A 15,507-nucleotide genomic window follows, 5' to 3' on the forward strand; every position below is an offset into this window, starting at 1 on the left:
AAAACTCGAGCAACCGAACACACATCTCCAACCAGTAGGTCGTTGCTGTTTGAGCATAAACATCATCTGCAAAGTTACAACGCTCAAAGTTCAAAGCCAAGGAATATATTTGCATTTAAAGAAAAATGTACAGATAAAGATACTTTTTTATGTTTAATTGCTATTGGGAGCATTGGGAGCATTTTTGTGAAAACCTCAAATTCTTCCAAAATTGACATTTTTCACTTGTTTTGCCTGTAGCTCGTAATTAGCCTGTGGCATTCCGACTTATTTTACCAGCCACACACACACACACACACACACACACACACACACACACACACACACACACAGAGACACACAGACAGAGACATACATATTTCGTCAAATTGAAAGTAATTGTGTAAAATTTACCTTGCCTTGCCAAATATATATATTTTTTTATTAATATTCATAATATTATATGAATAGCATGTGGGAAACACTTACATTCACCTTCATATATAGCCTACATATTTGTTTGTATATATAAACATCTATATTAAAGGGATAGTTGACCCAAAAATGAAAATGTTGCTTTTCTTCAGTTTTTCTTTCATTTGTCTTCAGTTGAACAATAAGAATATTTTTTGCTGAAACTGTGGTCCTTGGTGATTCATATAATGCAAGTCAATGGCTGCCATCACTTTGAGGGGGGGGGGAAACATATACAGGCAAAACAAAATGAATACCCGTGGCTCCTGACGATACATTAAGGTCTTATGAAGCAAAACGATCGGTCTGTGCAAGAAACATTATTTACATTATTATTACCTGAAATTCACAGCCGCTGCAAACGATCTTGAGCGCATTCACGACAGTCTAAAGCGCGAGCTTGCTGTCACATAATGACATATGTGCGGAAGCAAACTCACACGTGAGCTGATGCGGTGTTTGTTTACAACGAGAGTTGCCACCCGTCCCTTAAAATACGGAATCATCCTGTATAAGTAAGATGATGCGTCCCGTATCAAATCAATAAGGGACGCGATTTGTCCCGTATTTTACATTAGGCCCACATATAGTTGAATAAAAACATAAGGATTTTGCAGTATGGATAATACTAATAGCAAATATAAAGAAATCAATTTCGTAGTAGAGAAGCTCATTGCGTGATTGCATTTTAGCGTCTTTGTTTCTATAGCGACTGAGTCTCGTGAACATGCGCTGTAAACCTGCACGTTTTTTAACCCCTTGTGCGCTGTTCGGGGCAAAGAGTATAGAACTTAGCAAAGACGTTTGCTGAAATAAATAAATCTTTGTCCAAATGGCGTGAGACTTTCTAGATCTACAAAAAAAATGTAAATCAATTTGAATAATATCTGTTTTTATTTTAGTGTGGGGGGGGGGGGGGAAGTCACACTTGTGTTGTTTCAACAAAATGTAATTTTGAAACAACATAATAGTTTTTCTTTTTAGGATTTATAGTTTTAGGAGGATTTATTATATATTTTTTTAATTTAGGCTATATAAATAAATATTTTTTATACAAAAATAGTTTTTTTTTTTTAAAGTAAAATTCACTTTATAAAATACCACATTTCTAACGTTCATGGATATGGATAATTTTACATGGTTTAGTCGTGTAAGATTTTTGCCCATCTTTTGGAAAATGCAGTTTTAATGGCTGCAGAGCTACACAATTTGCTATTTGACTAAAATACATATTTTCACTAGTTTTTAGTTGGATTCATACCTACATATTATGAAATCACAATTATAACAATAAAAATGACTTTTTGTCAAAGTTGAGCATTTTTTGTACAGACAAAAATCTGTTTTTCAATAATGTTACATTATGATTAGAATCAAATTACATCAAGGTCTGTTTAGAAAATTGACAAAATTCATCCTCAAAATCAGAAACAACGCAAAACACACATAAACATTGGCAAACTTTACATTTGTAAAATTATATTAAAAAAATGGTCGAAAAGCTCTGTGGGGGGAGGGGTGAATGGGTGTCCCTTATTTTGCCACACTGAAGGTGGCAACCCTATTTACAACAGAGAGGGAGGACGCATTGTATTGTTTATCAGAATCATTCTTGTGCTTATCCTTGATGTAGAAACCTACATATGCAACGCATTCTCATCCTAGGGCGTCATATACTGAAACTTTTGACATTTCGTCTACATCCAACTCACATGGCACCCTTTAGCGTCAATATGACACGCACAGAGCTTTGTTCGGTTATGGTTGGGTTTAGGGTTAGGGTTAGACCGCTAGGAGGCGCCTTCTGGCCCATATCTATCTGCGTCTCATATTGACGCTAAAGGGTGCCATGTGCGTTGGATGTAGACGATGTCAAAAGCGTCAGTATATGACGCCTTGGGATGAGATCGGGCTGACATATGCGTGATCTCAATCGGGAACATTGACTTTTCACAGATTCTCAACGTTTGAGCTCCCACACATACGTCATTATGCGACATGAAGATCACGCTTTCAGATTGTCGTGAATGTGTCACGAGGTGACGAAAGCAAAGCGGAACTGAGTTCCCGCTGGAATTATGTTCCGCCCGGAACGGTGTTACTGTAACACCGGCCCACTTCCGGGTTGCGCGGTATGTTTCCATAACGGCACTGATTGGCCGATTGACATCTGGTGCGGAGGGTCTGATGTGGCGATCTGTGAGAGGATTATGGAGGCGGGGCAACCCTATAAAAAGGAAGTACAGAGGCCATAGCAAGGTTGTCGATTCTTCCTGTGTGTTCTCCCTCCGCGTTGTGTGGTTGTTTCTTTGTCTTCCCCCGGCGATCTGGTGTGGTTCTCTCCTGTTGGGGAATGTTTGTGGAGTGTTGCAGCTGAAGGACCATCGTGAAAGAAGCGGAGTGTTGCTTGTGGGATCCGAGGGCAGTTTTGAAGAGTGGAATTCGTCGTCTGGACTGGGAAAGAGTGAGATGAGTGATTGACAAATTGAATCTCATAAACGCATGTTTTCTACACTAAATTGGATACTGGTTTGAAGTGCTTGGATCACGTGGTATACATCGCACTGAGTGAAATAGACTGATTCCTTGTCGATCTCTAGCCTCCCCCTCGGCCATTGAAACCAGCGAAGTGAAGCCGCTTGTAGTGGTGAGGAAATTATTCACCGCATCTGTCCCAACTCTGACTATCATCGGCTCTTCAGATCGAGACCTCTGGGTGAGTGTTGGCCTTACTTTACACTTGAAGAGTGGATTTGTAGTGCTGAAATTGACGTTTCCCATCACGTTGCACGTTTGGAATTGGACTGTCGTGTGTGTGTGGAAGATTTACCTTTTATCGCCGGGCACTCCCCATGTGTTATGCTGGTCTACCGTCCATCATAAGAGTCTAGCAAGATCGATTGCAGTCACCTGTTGGATGTCAGAAGGAAAAGCCCCCGTGTGCACACTACACGTGAGAACTGTTTACCTCTGCTTGAAGTTTGTATGCTGTCTGTCCCAGTGTCAGCCCGGCTCAGCTTGTGACTCTGTCCCCTGCAACCCACGTGAGAACTGTTTACCTCTGCTTGAAGTTTATGCTGTCTGTCCCAGTGAGAGCCCTGCTCAGCTTATGACTTTGTCTCCTGCCACCCATGTGAGAGCTGTTCACCTCTATTTGAAGTGTTGATTCCGTCTGTTCCAGTGAACGTCGCTCAGCTTGTGACTCTGTCCCCTGCAACACACGTGAGAACTGTTTACCTCTGCTTGAAGTTTATGCTGTCTGTCCCAGTGAGAGCCCTGCTCAGCTTATGACTTTGTCTCCTGCCACCCATGTGAGAGCTGTTCACCTCTATTTGAAGTGTTGATTCCGTCTGTTCCAGTGAACGTCGCTCAGCTTGTGACTTTGTCCCCTGCAACCCACGTGAGAACTGTTTACCTCTGCTTGAAGTTTGTGTGCTGTCTGTTCCAGTGAAAGCCCTGCTCAGCTTATGACTCTGTCTCCTACCACCAATGTGAGAGCTGTTCACCTCTATTTGAAGTGCTGGTTCCGTCTGTTCCAGCGAACGTCACTCAGCTTGTGACTTTGTCCCCTACAACACACGTGAGAACTGTTTACCTCTGCTTGAAGTTTGTGTGCTGTCTGCTCCAGTGAAAGCCCTGTTCAGCTATTGACTCTGTCTCCTGCCACCCATGTGAGAGCTATTCACCTCTATTTGAAGTTTGATTCTGTCTGGGCCAGCCAAAGCCCCGCTCCGCTTGCGACTTGAGTCTGCTGTAGCCCTGAAACCCACCTGTATGGTGCGAAGTGCCCGCCCTTACAACTCCTGTGAGCCCTGATCCACCTACTCGCCTGCGATACTCACCTGTGATACTCACCTGTTCAGTGAGTTGGCACCAGCGCCAGAAGGAAGTAAGCCTGACCCCCCACTCACCTGTGATACCCACCTGTTCAGTACCTACCACTGTGAGTTGGCACCAGCGCCAGAAGGAAGTAAGCCTGACTCATTTACTTACCTGCGATTCCCACCCGTGCAGTACCTACCACTGTGAGTTGGCACCAGCGCCAGTAGGAAGTGAGCCTGACCCCCACTTGCCTTGGATTCCTGGGAAGAGGAAGGAAGAGGAATTTTAGATTAGGATTTTCAAATTGTTTTTATATTTAATAAAGCCTGTCATTCTTTTTATTCCTGTCTCCTGCCTCCTCCTTTGATACGCTCCTCAGGGTGATCCTGGTCTAGGGGTGGGTGCAGTCTGGCTTGGCCCACCTCGACCTGTGACAAATGCGCTCAGGACAGTTTGCAGAGGCTGTTGATTACAGATAATTATGTTCAATTTCTTCCACAGTATGATTGTTTCGGTTCATAAACCTCATAAATATATGTAAATATGTACATATTGCTTGTTAATATATATTTTTGACCCTCAAAGTGTATACTTTTTTTTTTTTAGGCCTTTAAATGTAGTTCCTTAACATCTATAAAAATACTAATTTGCTGTATAAAATTTTAGTATCTTTAAGAATTTGTTTGGGTTGAAGTGATTAGTGGTCAGTTGTAATTGCAGGTTTGGGAAAAGCAATAATGGAACAAATTAACATGAACGGATTTAATTTCAGTGAATTTAATAATGGCAACCCTACAAAAAAGTAATTAAAAAAAATAAGTGGCAGGAAGATTATTGGCTAATTTCCTCTCATCCTCTTTGAGACGCTGTGTGTATTCGAGACTGTAAGTAAATGTCAAGTGCTGTGTATTTAGTTGTGCTCCTCTGTATTCCTGTGAAGGACAAGTTGTTGGCTCTTGTTGGCATTTAGCAAGAAGCATGATCCATGGCAGCAACATAAGCTGACACTCCCAAGCAACCGAAATACACACAAGGTGTTGATTGCTATCTTTGAACAACACCCGCATTGAAAAGAAAAAGATTTCCAAGCCTGTTACAAGCCTGATTATCTTTATCGTGCACGGGGACTGGGTTCTGGCTGGCTTTTTCATATGGATGTCAGGTGCTAGGGAGTTTCATTTGCACAACACCCAGTGGTGCATCTGCCTTCGCACCAAATGCGCCCGTCTGTTTGACACACAGTCTAACCGCTGACACGGCTGGCGCGATCAGCATAAATGATGTGCCGCTGCGCATATGGTATACGCCGCCATTAGTGAGATTGTCGACTAGATGTTCAAGGCAAACAGGGACCTTTGAACGGTGACTCAGATGATATAAATGTCTACTGCCATGTAAGACAGCAACATCCTCATTCTTTACCCCTGAAGATGTAAGTATGCAGTTCAAATTTAGTCAAGTTGGGAATTATTTGCTCTACATTGAGGTCATTGATTTTTATGTGGGTGTTTCTTCAACTATGTGCACTTTTGGCCCTGTGGACTCTTAGAAAATAAACACACTTTTCACTCTCCCTTGTTTATTTCACTTGTCTACTAACAGGAAAGTCATTTTTCTGAAACATCATGAACATATCCACTTCAATTTCCAACACATCTTATATTATGTTTATTGTATAATGGCATTCTGTAATAGAAGTGACAGTTTTAAAACATTCTTCATTTATTTAAAAAAAAAACTAGTATTTTCTAAATACACAATATATAAATATTTCCATCCTTCATAATTTACCAAAATGTATTGAATTAAAATACCTCAATAAAATATTATTTATAGGTAATATATCAGATAAGTGTTTCTTAGCTTGCTTTCCTACATCACATGCCTCATATTTCATCATGCTCATTATGGACACTGTTGTCTTCTTGGTGTGTGTGTGTGTGTGTGTGTGTGTGTGTGTGTGTGTGTGTGTGTGTGTGTGTGTGTGTGTGTGTGTGTGTGTGTGTGTGTGTGTGTGTGTGTGTGTGTGTGTGTGTGTGTGTGTGTGTGTGTGTGTGTGTGTGTGTGTGTGTGTGTGTGTGTGTGTGTGTGTGTGTGTGTGTGTGTGTGTGTGTGTGTGTGTGTGTGTGTGTGTGTGTGTGTGTGTGTGTGTGTGTGTGTGTGTGTGTGTGTGTGTGTGTGTGAGAGAGAGAGAGAGAGAGAGAGAGAGTTATATATTGTTATATATTGTGGTTCTCATAAAGATACATTGCTCCATTCCTGACTAGTTGAGTTGGTGTGATAGATACTATGGTTTGGCTAATTTAGCAGAGCTGTTGGAAGCTGTGGTGAGAAGAGCTGCCCAGTGCTCCCAGCTGTTACGCCAAACACACTCAGATACTCACACAGACTGAGATGGCACAGAGAGATCATTAATTACTCTTGCTATTATGATATTGTCCACCCACACCAGGGGCCAGAGAGAACTAGTAAACTCAAGAGACCTTGACTCACTGACTCCCACTTACTATTTGGATTGCACACTATTTCTGAGAGAAGCACAGTACCAAATGTTATATTCATATCCTGTGGGGTCCAAATGTCTACAACCACTAGTGAAAATGCTTCTATAAAATAGAAAATTCAGCTTTGCCATCACCAGTGGTGGAATGTAACGAAGTATTTGTACTTCGTTACTGTACTTAAGTAAATTTTTACGTATCTATACTTTACTTAAGTAAAAAAAATAATGCATACTTTTACTTTTACTCAAGTAGATTTTTCAGCAATTATCTGTACTTTGTACTCCACTACATTATTAAAATGCGTACCGTTACATCCTTCCGAATCTCTTGCATAAAATGTTTTTGGTCGACTGACGTTTTGGCGTTGCTGGCCAATGCACGTTGAAACAGATCGGAGATCTGATTGGTCAAAGAACTCACGCGCTCAGCGCGCGTTTTGAAACAACACAACACATTGCTTGCATGTTTTAAGAGAAGCACTCACCTCACCCTTGTCAAATTTAGTTTGGTGCTTATTTTTGTCTCATTCTAATGTGAATACATTAGGGGTGTAACGGTACATGTATTCGTACCGGACCGTTTCGGTATAGGACTTTCGGTGCGGTGCACATGAATGCAATCTTTCACGTGAATTAGGCTAGTTGTGTGCGGAACATATTCCGAGTTTCCACACGAACATTAAGTGTCGGAAGTCTCCGCGTTGCACTTGAGCGCGCACTGTACAACTGTACGGGCCGGGTTCGGACAAATATTTAGATATCAGCTTCGGCTCGGGCTCGGTCACATCAGCGCGATAAGGCATTGAACATTTTACACTTAAAACAGCTTATTATGTTGGTAGCCAATATGTGCCTGATGCTTTCACTTGATGCAAACGTTCGTTTTTGTGATTAAAATACATGCAAAATATGACCATAACATCTGTCTTCCTGTGTGCGGAAATTTGTTTATGTTGCTGTGACAACGAAACGCGTGCATGCGCGCCTGTGCATGCGCGCCGCTTGTTGCTCCGTGCGCGCTGATGCGATCATCTGTTGACATTTCCAAATGCCTTTCAGTTGCTTAATAAATGCAGGCTTTCCACACAAACAAACGTACGCGTGTCATTAGTATGAGGAACAAAAATGGGATTTTAACTGTCGGTTTCGGGTCGGGCTCGGACATAAATATCTTTATGCCTGTCGGGCATTTTTTTCTCTCTCTTCTCTCGCTAGCTAGTGTCATGGCCAATATTGGTTTGAGAGTATTTTATTTAGTGGAGAACTTTGCAGCAGTATTTTATTTATTATTCTTTTTTATTTATTATATTTAATTAAAAAGTGCGTTTAAAAAAATGTAAACAAATTGTTAAAAAAGTTTATAGTAAACAACCAGCAGTTTAATGTTTTGCATTTCTTTCCCTTACTGTACCGAAAATGAACCGAACTGTGACTTTAAAACCGAGGTACGTACCGAACCGGGATTTTTGCATACCGTTACACCCCTATTATACATTATTAGCCTAATGCTTTTGGATTTTCTGTAATCAATGGAGTATAAGCCTCAAATGCAGTTTTAGCTACATTTTCCCCATGCAGGCCAAGGTACAGGACTAAAGCAACTGTTGTTGAGCAGAATAAACTGGTCATACAAATTTGATTAAAGTGTTCAGAATAACACTCACCTGTGTGCTTTTGAGGTTTTTTTTTTACTGCTCTTAATAGTATAGTAAAAATAAAATAAATTGTATGTCATAATTGGCTTAGCTTAATTAATATTTAATGAGTAATAAGTAAATAACCAGATTTTTACAGTGTGTCAGTATTGCAGATAGCTTGCACAACAACCCTTTCCAGTACACAATAGAAATTGTTTGTGATTATTACAATTGAACAGCCCAGACATCGAGACAACTGATTGTACTTTTACTTAAAAAAATACTTTAAAGTAAATTTAAAAGTATGTACTTATGACTTTTACTTAAGTAAGATGTTGATGTAGTAATTCTACTTTTACTTAAGTATATATTTTGCAGGGTAATTGTACTTTTACTTAAGTACTAAACTTGAGTACTTCCTCCACCACTGGCCATCACAGGAAAAAGTTACATTTAAGAATATATTAAAATTGAAATGTCTATATGAAATAGAAAACACTATGGAACATATGGAATCGTAATAATTTGGGGGGGAACTCTATTTTACTTTGTTTTTGTTTAAATAAATGCCTTGGTTGAACATAAAAGACTTTCAAAAGCCCCCACACTTTTGAACAGCCTTGTATTTAGAGTTTTCTCATCTCTCCACAGCTCTCTCTACTGGCAGAGATGGGGTTTGGTGGCTCTCTTCTCTATGTGGATCCCTGTGATGCCCCGTTTGGGAATAAGACCTTTGGTGTAACCCTGAACCCAGGTGGGAACCCGTTTTCGCAAGAAAACTCCAGAGATGGTAAGTGTCTGCAACAGTGTCTCTTGTGAAACTGTAACCTTATTAAGATGGTATTAACACTTTATACTCTCATCAAAAACCTGTATTTAGATCATCCAGAAAGTCAGGGAGTGCAATGAATGCATGACATAGGGCAGCTAAGTTAGACAAGATTTTATTATTGTATCGTTTTGCTTGACAGTGCAGGCATTAACTCATTTCCAGAGTGGTTATGGAGAAACTCATGAATCAATAAAATAGTTTCCCTTTTCCTTTTCACGGTAGAGTCTTTCTTCGATATTAATAATAATAAAAGAAATCGCATCTTTTCTTTTCATGTAGTCCAGCTTTACTTGCAAGGCAAATACTTTTAATCAGGCTGATCATTTTTACAACAAGAAAAAAATCGCATCAGGAAACAGCGAGTGAGGGAAAGATAATTACTGTTTCTGTCTTTGGTGCCGTACACTTAGACTAGCTCGACGCTAATTAAAAATGTTTCATTTCAGACTTTTTTTTTTCTTTTTTTTTTATGCTGAAAAAATGTACATAACTAGTTTATGAAATTTAGAATGACTTAGTCTATTCATCTAAAAACTAAAATGACCCACTGATGACAATGTACCTTTGTGCAAGCAACAGTGTGTGCTGTCCATGGTGCTGACGGCCAACTATGTTCATGTAGCTGTGGTGCAAATGTCCTACAGTTTAAAGAAGTTTAATGTTTTTCTGTATTTAAGCATTCACTGATGACAAGCATCAATCAAGTCTAAAACGTATAGTGTGGGCGGTCCATGGAGCTGAAAGTAAAATGTGAATGTGTTGCTGTCAGTGGTGCTGAAAATGAAACTACTGTATTTAAGAGTGCTGCTCATGACAGAAGACCTCAGTGCAGCCCTGGCTGACCCTGGCTCTCTGCAGCGCAGGATCACTGGGACGTGTCATTACTGGAGTGATAGCGTGGGCTTACAGCAGGCCACGGAGTCAGGGCACAATGGGGCCTGCAAACAGATGTCTTAGCAGATGTTTCGCCCCTGTTCTCTCTTCAGCAAAGCCCTTTGTCGGAGCACTCTGCAGGAAACGAGAACCTGGTGAAGTTGCTGAACACTGTGATGTAAATTATTCAGCTGGACTATTGTCCTTGCAATTGTTTTGTTTGGCAATGAGAGAATATATGCACTGTGCTCTGGTGAACCAATACACAGAACAGCAGAGGTCAGACTCATGTTATATTTATGCTGTCTTTATGATCCATAACGTAAGTTTACATTTTGCTTAGTACTTTTGGACTTTTGTGTGTCTGTTTGTGTGCATATTTATATATGCTGCAGACCATGATCAGTGGCTGTTGATGCGAATTCTTGACTTCGTTGCATTCAATCAAAAACAAAGATTTCATCATAGAGAGGTTCGATAGATGTTGATAAAAAAATTCTGAAATATTGCTTTCTTGGTTTTTCCAATATGAATTAATTATGAATAATGATTATTCAAACCCCCTACTGGTAAACATATATCGATCAGACCTAGCTGATGAAAAGTATGGTAAAATTGTGGTTTGTAAGAGCTCATTTTTGTTTTGTTTAGGCCTAATTATCAATTGTTTACTGTACAGTAAAAGCTGTGTTGTTTGCATTTTAATTTGAAATCTCTTTGTTGTACTGGTACACTATCTACTGAGACAGAAGTAGTTAAATTAAAGCCAAGGCCTTTGATAACATATTCTTACTTAGTCCCCTGCTAGATAACATTATTGTAGTTCCATTGAGATAAATATTTACTGTGGAAAGAATCGGCTACATCTGCAAAAATTAGCAAAGCCTTAAGCCAGACACTTTAAGTGATAGACAACTTAATTGAAAAAAAAATTATTTAAAAAAAAAGGCAAAAATCTAGCCTGGGAAAACCCAGACCACTCTCAGTTGTAACTGAGTTAGGGTCTGGCAAAGCTCCATAGACAATTCATTTCCACAGGGGCGTCACCAACGGACGTCGGATAGATCTAAAACCAATCAGAGCGATGAATGACATGACGCATGCAGAGCGACGGAGAAACATCTGAGACTCTCAGCAATTCTCTGTTTGTGTTAACGATAATGACAATTTTAAATCGCTTGAAACAGACGCGATAGCTGATTCGAACGAGTGATGTTGTGATGTTCCACGGCGGCATCCATCTCTGTAATGTACAAAATCTGCGTCACCGTCTCTGCTCTGTCGTCATCGTGTAAAGCCCGCCCCAACGTTTCTGATTGGTGCCGCGATTTCGACGGATTGGAAATGGGTTTCAATAGGCTCTTTGCCAGACCCACTTGCAGAGCAAATCTAAATTTGCCTGAAGTGGTCTGGGTTTTCCCAGGCTAGCAAAAATCTGGATTACAGTGAGATGCATACAATAAAAGTGAATGGGTGCCAATCCTTAAACGTTAAATTACTCACTCTTTGAAATGTATAGCCACAAGATGATGAACAATATATGTGTTAACATGTTAACATTATTGTGAAAAAAATCACTTAATAACCTTTTCTGTGCAGTCCTTCTAGTGGAACTCAACGCTGCGTCATGGTTTGACACTATGGGAACACTTCACATGAGCCGGTGTCTGAAGCACGTGTCATACACACTAGGGCTGTGATCGATACATTGATACGACATTATATCATCAAACACTACTTGTCAAAACGAGTATCGAGACAACTGCTTCTGTATTGATTCTGCAGCACGTGCGCAGCAGTTTTGAATACAGAACAGCATTTAAAACGGAGTGAAAATGTGCTGAAATTAATTAATAGAATTTAAGTTATAGGCTAGAACAAGTTTTAATCTGACCCGCAGAGGAACATAACTGGGGTTGCCTGATATCAAGACACGTAATCCCTCAATCAGAGCTTCACACTTACGCAATACGGAAATATCCAATACCCAATACAATCTATGATTGGCCGAACATGTGGATGTCGTGGCGTAGCGCTTCACAGAGACCGTAAATAGACTAATTTAGAAGCCGTATGTTTGTTGAGTGCGTGTCTGTGTAAAACAACAAAATTGTGAACTTATGTGTGAATGACATTAGTGACAGGAGTTAATCTGTATAATCAGAATAGAGCGCGTGTGATGCTGTGGCCCCGCTTTATTATGAGGATGATTCACAGCGTCTCTGTGTTGTTTATTTGGGAGCAGAGCAGGCTCAGTCAGTTCTTGAGAGGGCTGGCTGTGTTAATGTGAGCGTATCATTAATAAGCTCCTCTCCCGTCTGGCTCTCATCTCGAGGGATGAGGTTCAGACATCTGTGTCCTGTGATTCGATATCCCGTGTTTGCCGAGGCAGTGTGGTGGATTTTGGTCATGTGGATTGCGGTTTAAGTTAAAGAGTTAAGCGGAGCTTGAGACGGGTGTTCCTTTTCTTTCACTCTATATCCCAACTCAACATTTTGGATTCGGAAAATCGCTCTCTGAATTCGTCCGATCCAAATAGAGTCCTGTTTATAAAAAATGAATAAATAAATGCAAGATGTGTGCTTCCATGCGTGCCCTATTGATGTTGCTCCAGTGGGTGTGACAGATTTCGCACAAAATGATATATTATGAACAGGGGTGCACATAACTGGTGCACAGGTGCTCATGCATGGTAAAAATAAACGATGCGCAATGGAAAATGTGGAGGGAAGCGGTTATGAGTGCCAACATTTTAGGGGACAGTTCGACAGCCCTCGAATAGTGCTTGATTCCTCTTTCTCGTTTACTTGAATGGACACATACACACAAAATTATGTTATAAGTGTTGAGAAACAGAGACAAATCACCATTTACTCTGGGTTGACTGAACTTACTCCAAACCTCGAGTATAAGCAAGGTTTGGATTCATCTTCTGAGAGTTCAGGGTAGAGGTCTTCACGGGTCCACATTTGGATCCGAAAACCTGAGACCCGAGCAGGTTCGGGTCCAACACTTCGAGTGTCACAGAAATCGCACACAGAAATCCATCCTATAGCTTTGAGATCCATCAGGAAAAGCCACTCTCTTCATCATGCTACATGTTCTTGCAGGGCTTATCTTTTGTTTGTGTGTGAAGAAGCCCTTTACTGGAGATGAGGTAAATAGAATTGCAGACAACACTAGCGAATCCATGATTTATTAGGTTATCCATTACATTTTTATCGGGCTATCACGTTTATTTTTCCAATCCACTGGTCACAATTGAAAGCCAAACTCAGAAATAACTTGTATCCTATTCCTCTGGCAGGCAATAATAAATAAATGAAAGCGATGGAGCAGCGGCCAAATCATTCAGCAAGACAAAGGGATTTTCCCTGACACGTCAATGCCGTTTACATTTGGGTCCAGTCGGGTTCGAAAATAAATGCTGTCGGGTTGGACTCAGGTCTAACATTATCAGGTCTTTCTCGGGTCAGGTTTTTCTTTACAAAAATAAATAAATTATGCACGTCTGGTTCGGGTAAGAGGTGATTCTGGTCGGGTAATGATTTAAGAGTTCAGGATGGTAATACTTACTCCTTACTTTCTGGATTGCCTCCCAGAGAAGCAGAACTGAGCACACCAACACATCCATATTAGGACAAGACCTGACAATGAACACAGAAAACACTGGTGTAAAAATGCACAAGACAACAACAGGCTAACGAGGGACAGGTGAGGGTAATTAATCGCTATGGGAACAACAAGGGTAACAACAAACAAGCCAGCTGAGGAAACAAAGGAAAACTGAACTGAACACAGAACAATACGAAAAGAGACAACACTTCAACATAAGAGTCCTTAAACACACGAAAAAGTGAAAAACGAGACCATAAATGTAACAAAATGTTGCCTCGGCAACTGACTGTTGAAGCTGAAGTACTACAATCACTACAACTGAAGCTAAATAGAATTTAAAAATAATAATTATAACAAAAGCACATACAGTAACACAATTACTAAGCATATTATTATGCCACAACTGCTGTCAAATGAGCTTTACTTAAACATACTTTACTTCCCGTCTTTTTTCTTCTTCTCTTTTGCCATTATTTTGCGTTCTGAGACAAGTTCCAGGTTTTTACTCATGCCAAGAACCCTCCCATGTGATCCTCCATGCTATAGCCTATAGGCTTAACACCTTGCTCAATAAATTGAAGTGACAGCCTTAGTGACAACATAAACAAAACTGTGTGCACCTGTCTTTAGATGTCAAGATTCATTCCAGTATCTTGTTTGCTTATGATTTGTGAATGAAACAAACCAAATAACATGATGCCTTTAAGGAAACATTTGTCTCTAATAGCAAAAGAGGAGGCCCACCGCATTGATTGAATCAGAAAGGCTTTGTGTACCTAAATTGTGGCCTCTGGAGAACAAGTGCCGTGCAGTTTTATCGAGCCATGACTCTTTCTTATTTATTTTGTTTATTTTGGATAAATTATCCCGTCCTCCTGGTTGGGAAAGGAGTCTAAAAGGTGCTGAAGGACATAAAGGGAGCGCTGACGTATAAAGCATTGCTTTCTTAATTAGTCTCTGCTCTGCTGGCTCGCTGCATTTTTTTTTTTTATCACATAATTTTGTTAACCTTTAAAGCCAGGCACATATCTGAGGAAGAGATATGAAATATGTGGGAAACTTCAAAAAATAATTGTACATGTTAATTTCAAGTTGCTGACAGGTGCTTTTATTCACATGGAACAAATTGTGTCCCCTGTGTTTTTTAGAAACCGTGTTGAAGTGAAAAGAAGCCTTTGAATGGAAATGTAGTCATTTGCATATTTATTTAAATACGCCACTGCTATGGGACCCATGTAGGAGTCTTTAATGAACAAATGCTTGGTACTGCTGTCAGGAAGAGAAACGTCCTCTGTGCAATGTCACTCAAAACCATCACAATGTGTCCCAACTCTCCCCTCGGTCTAGCTTCTCCTGTGGGTATCTCTGTTTTACGCCCTCTTTCTTTCTCTTTATTTATTTTTACATGTTGTCATTTCCCTCTGCCCTCTGCTTCTATTCATGCAGGAGTCGAACCTACAGTGTAAAAAAAAAAAAAAATCAATAGATGTAAACAATGAACACTGTCCTACAAGGATAGAAGATGATTTGTTTGAAGAGAAACTGACAAGGTTACTTTGAGAGACAGCAGAACTCAGCTAAATGCAGATGCTATAGATTTCAGTGTTTTTTTGTTTGTTTGTTTTCACTTAGTCTTTAGCTTGTTTAGTAATGTATTGTCTGTTCATTCATATTACCAGTAATGTTGTGCTTCAGCAATTCAATTTGTTCCAAACGAAGCAACAGCAGCCCTTCCGGGCAACACACAGTTGTGGCGTTTTGTTCCTGAA

General features: G+C 40.2%; 1 protein-coding gene across 8 annotated transcripts in view; it reads left to right on the forward strand.

Moving 5' to 3' along the window:
* naaladl2 (N-acetylated alpha-linked acidic dipeptidase like 2) overlaps positions 1–15,507 on the forward strand; it is a 321,301-nt gene that overhangs the window by 152,414 nt on the left and 153,380 nt on the right. For all 8 annotated transcript variants that reach the window (XR_013795866.1, XM_079597224.1, XM_079597227.1 and 5 more), the window contains one exon: positions 9,067–9,205. Coding sequence is in view for 7 of the 8 variants with exons in the window: in XM_079597224.1 (XP_079453350.1) it covers positions 9,067–9,205 (139 nt within the window). In the remaining variant the exon portion in view is untranslated. The remainder of the gene's footprint in view (positions 1–9,066; positions 9,206–15,507) is intronic.

The sequence above is a fragment of the Phoxinus phoxinus genome (genome assembly GCF_949152265.1).
Source record: "Phoxinus phoxinus genome assembly, chromosome: 22".
In the NCBI taxonomy this organism is placed as follows: Eukaryota; Metazoa; Chordata; class Actinopteri; order Cypriniformes; family Leuciscidae; genus Phoxinus; species Phoxinus phoxinus.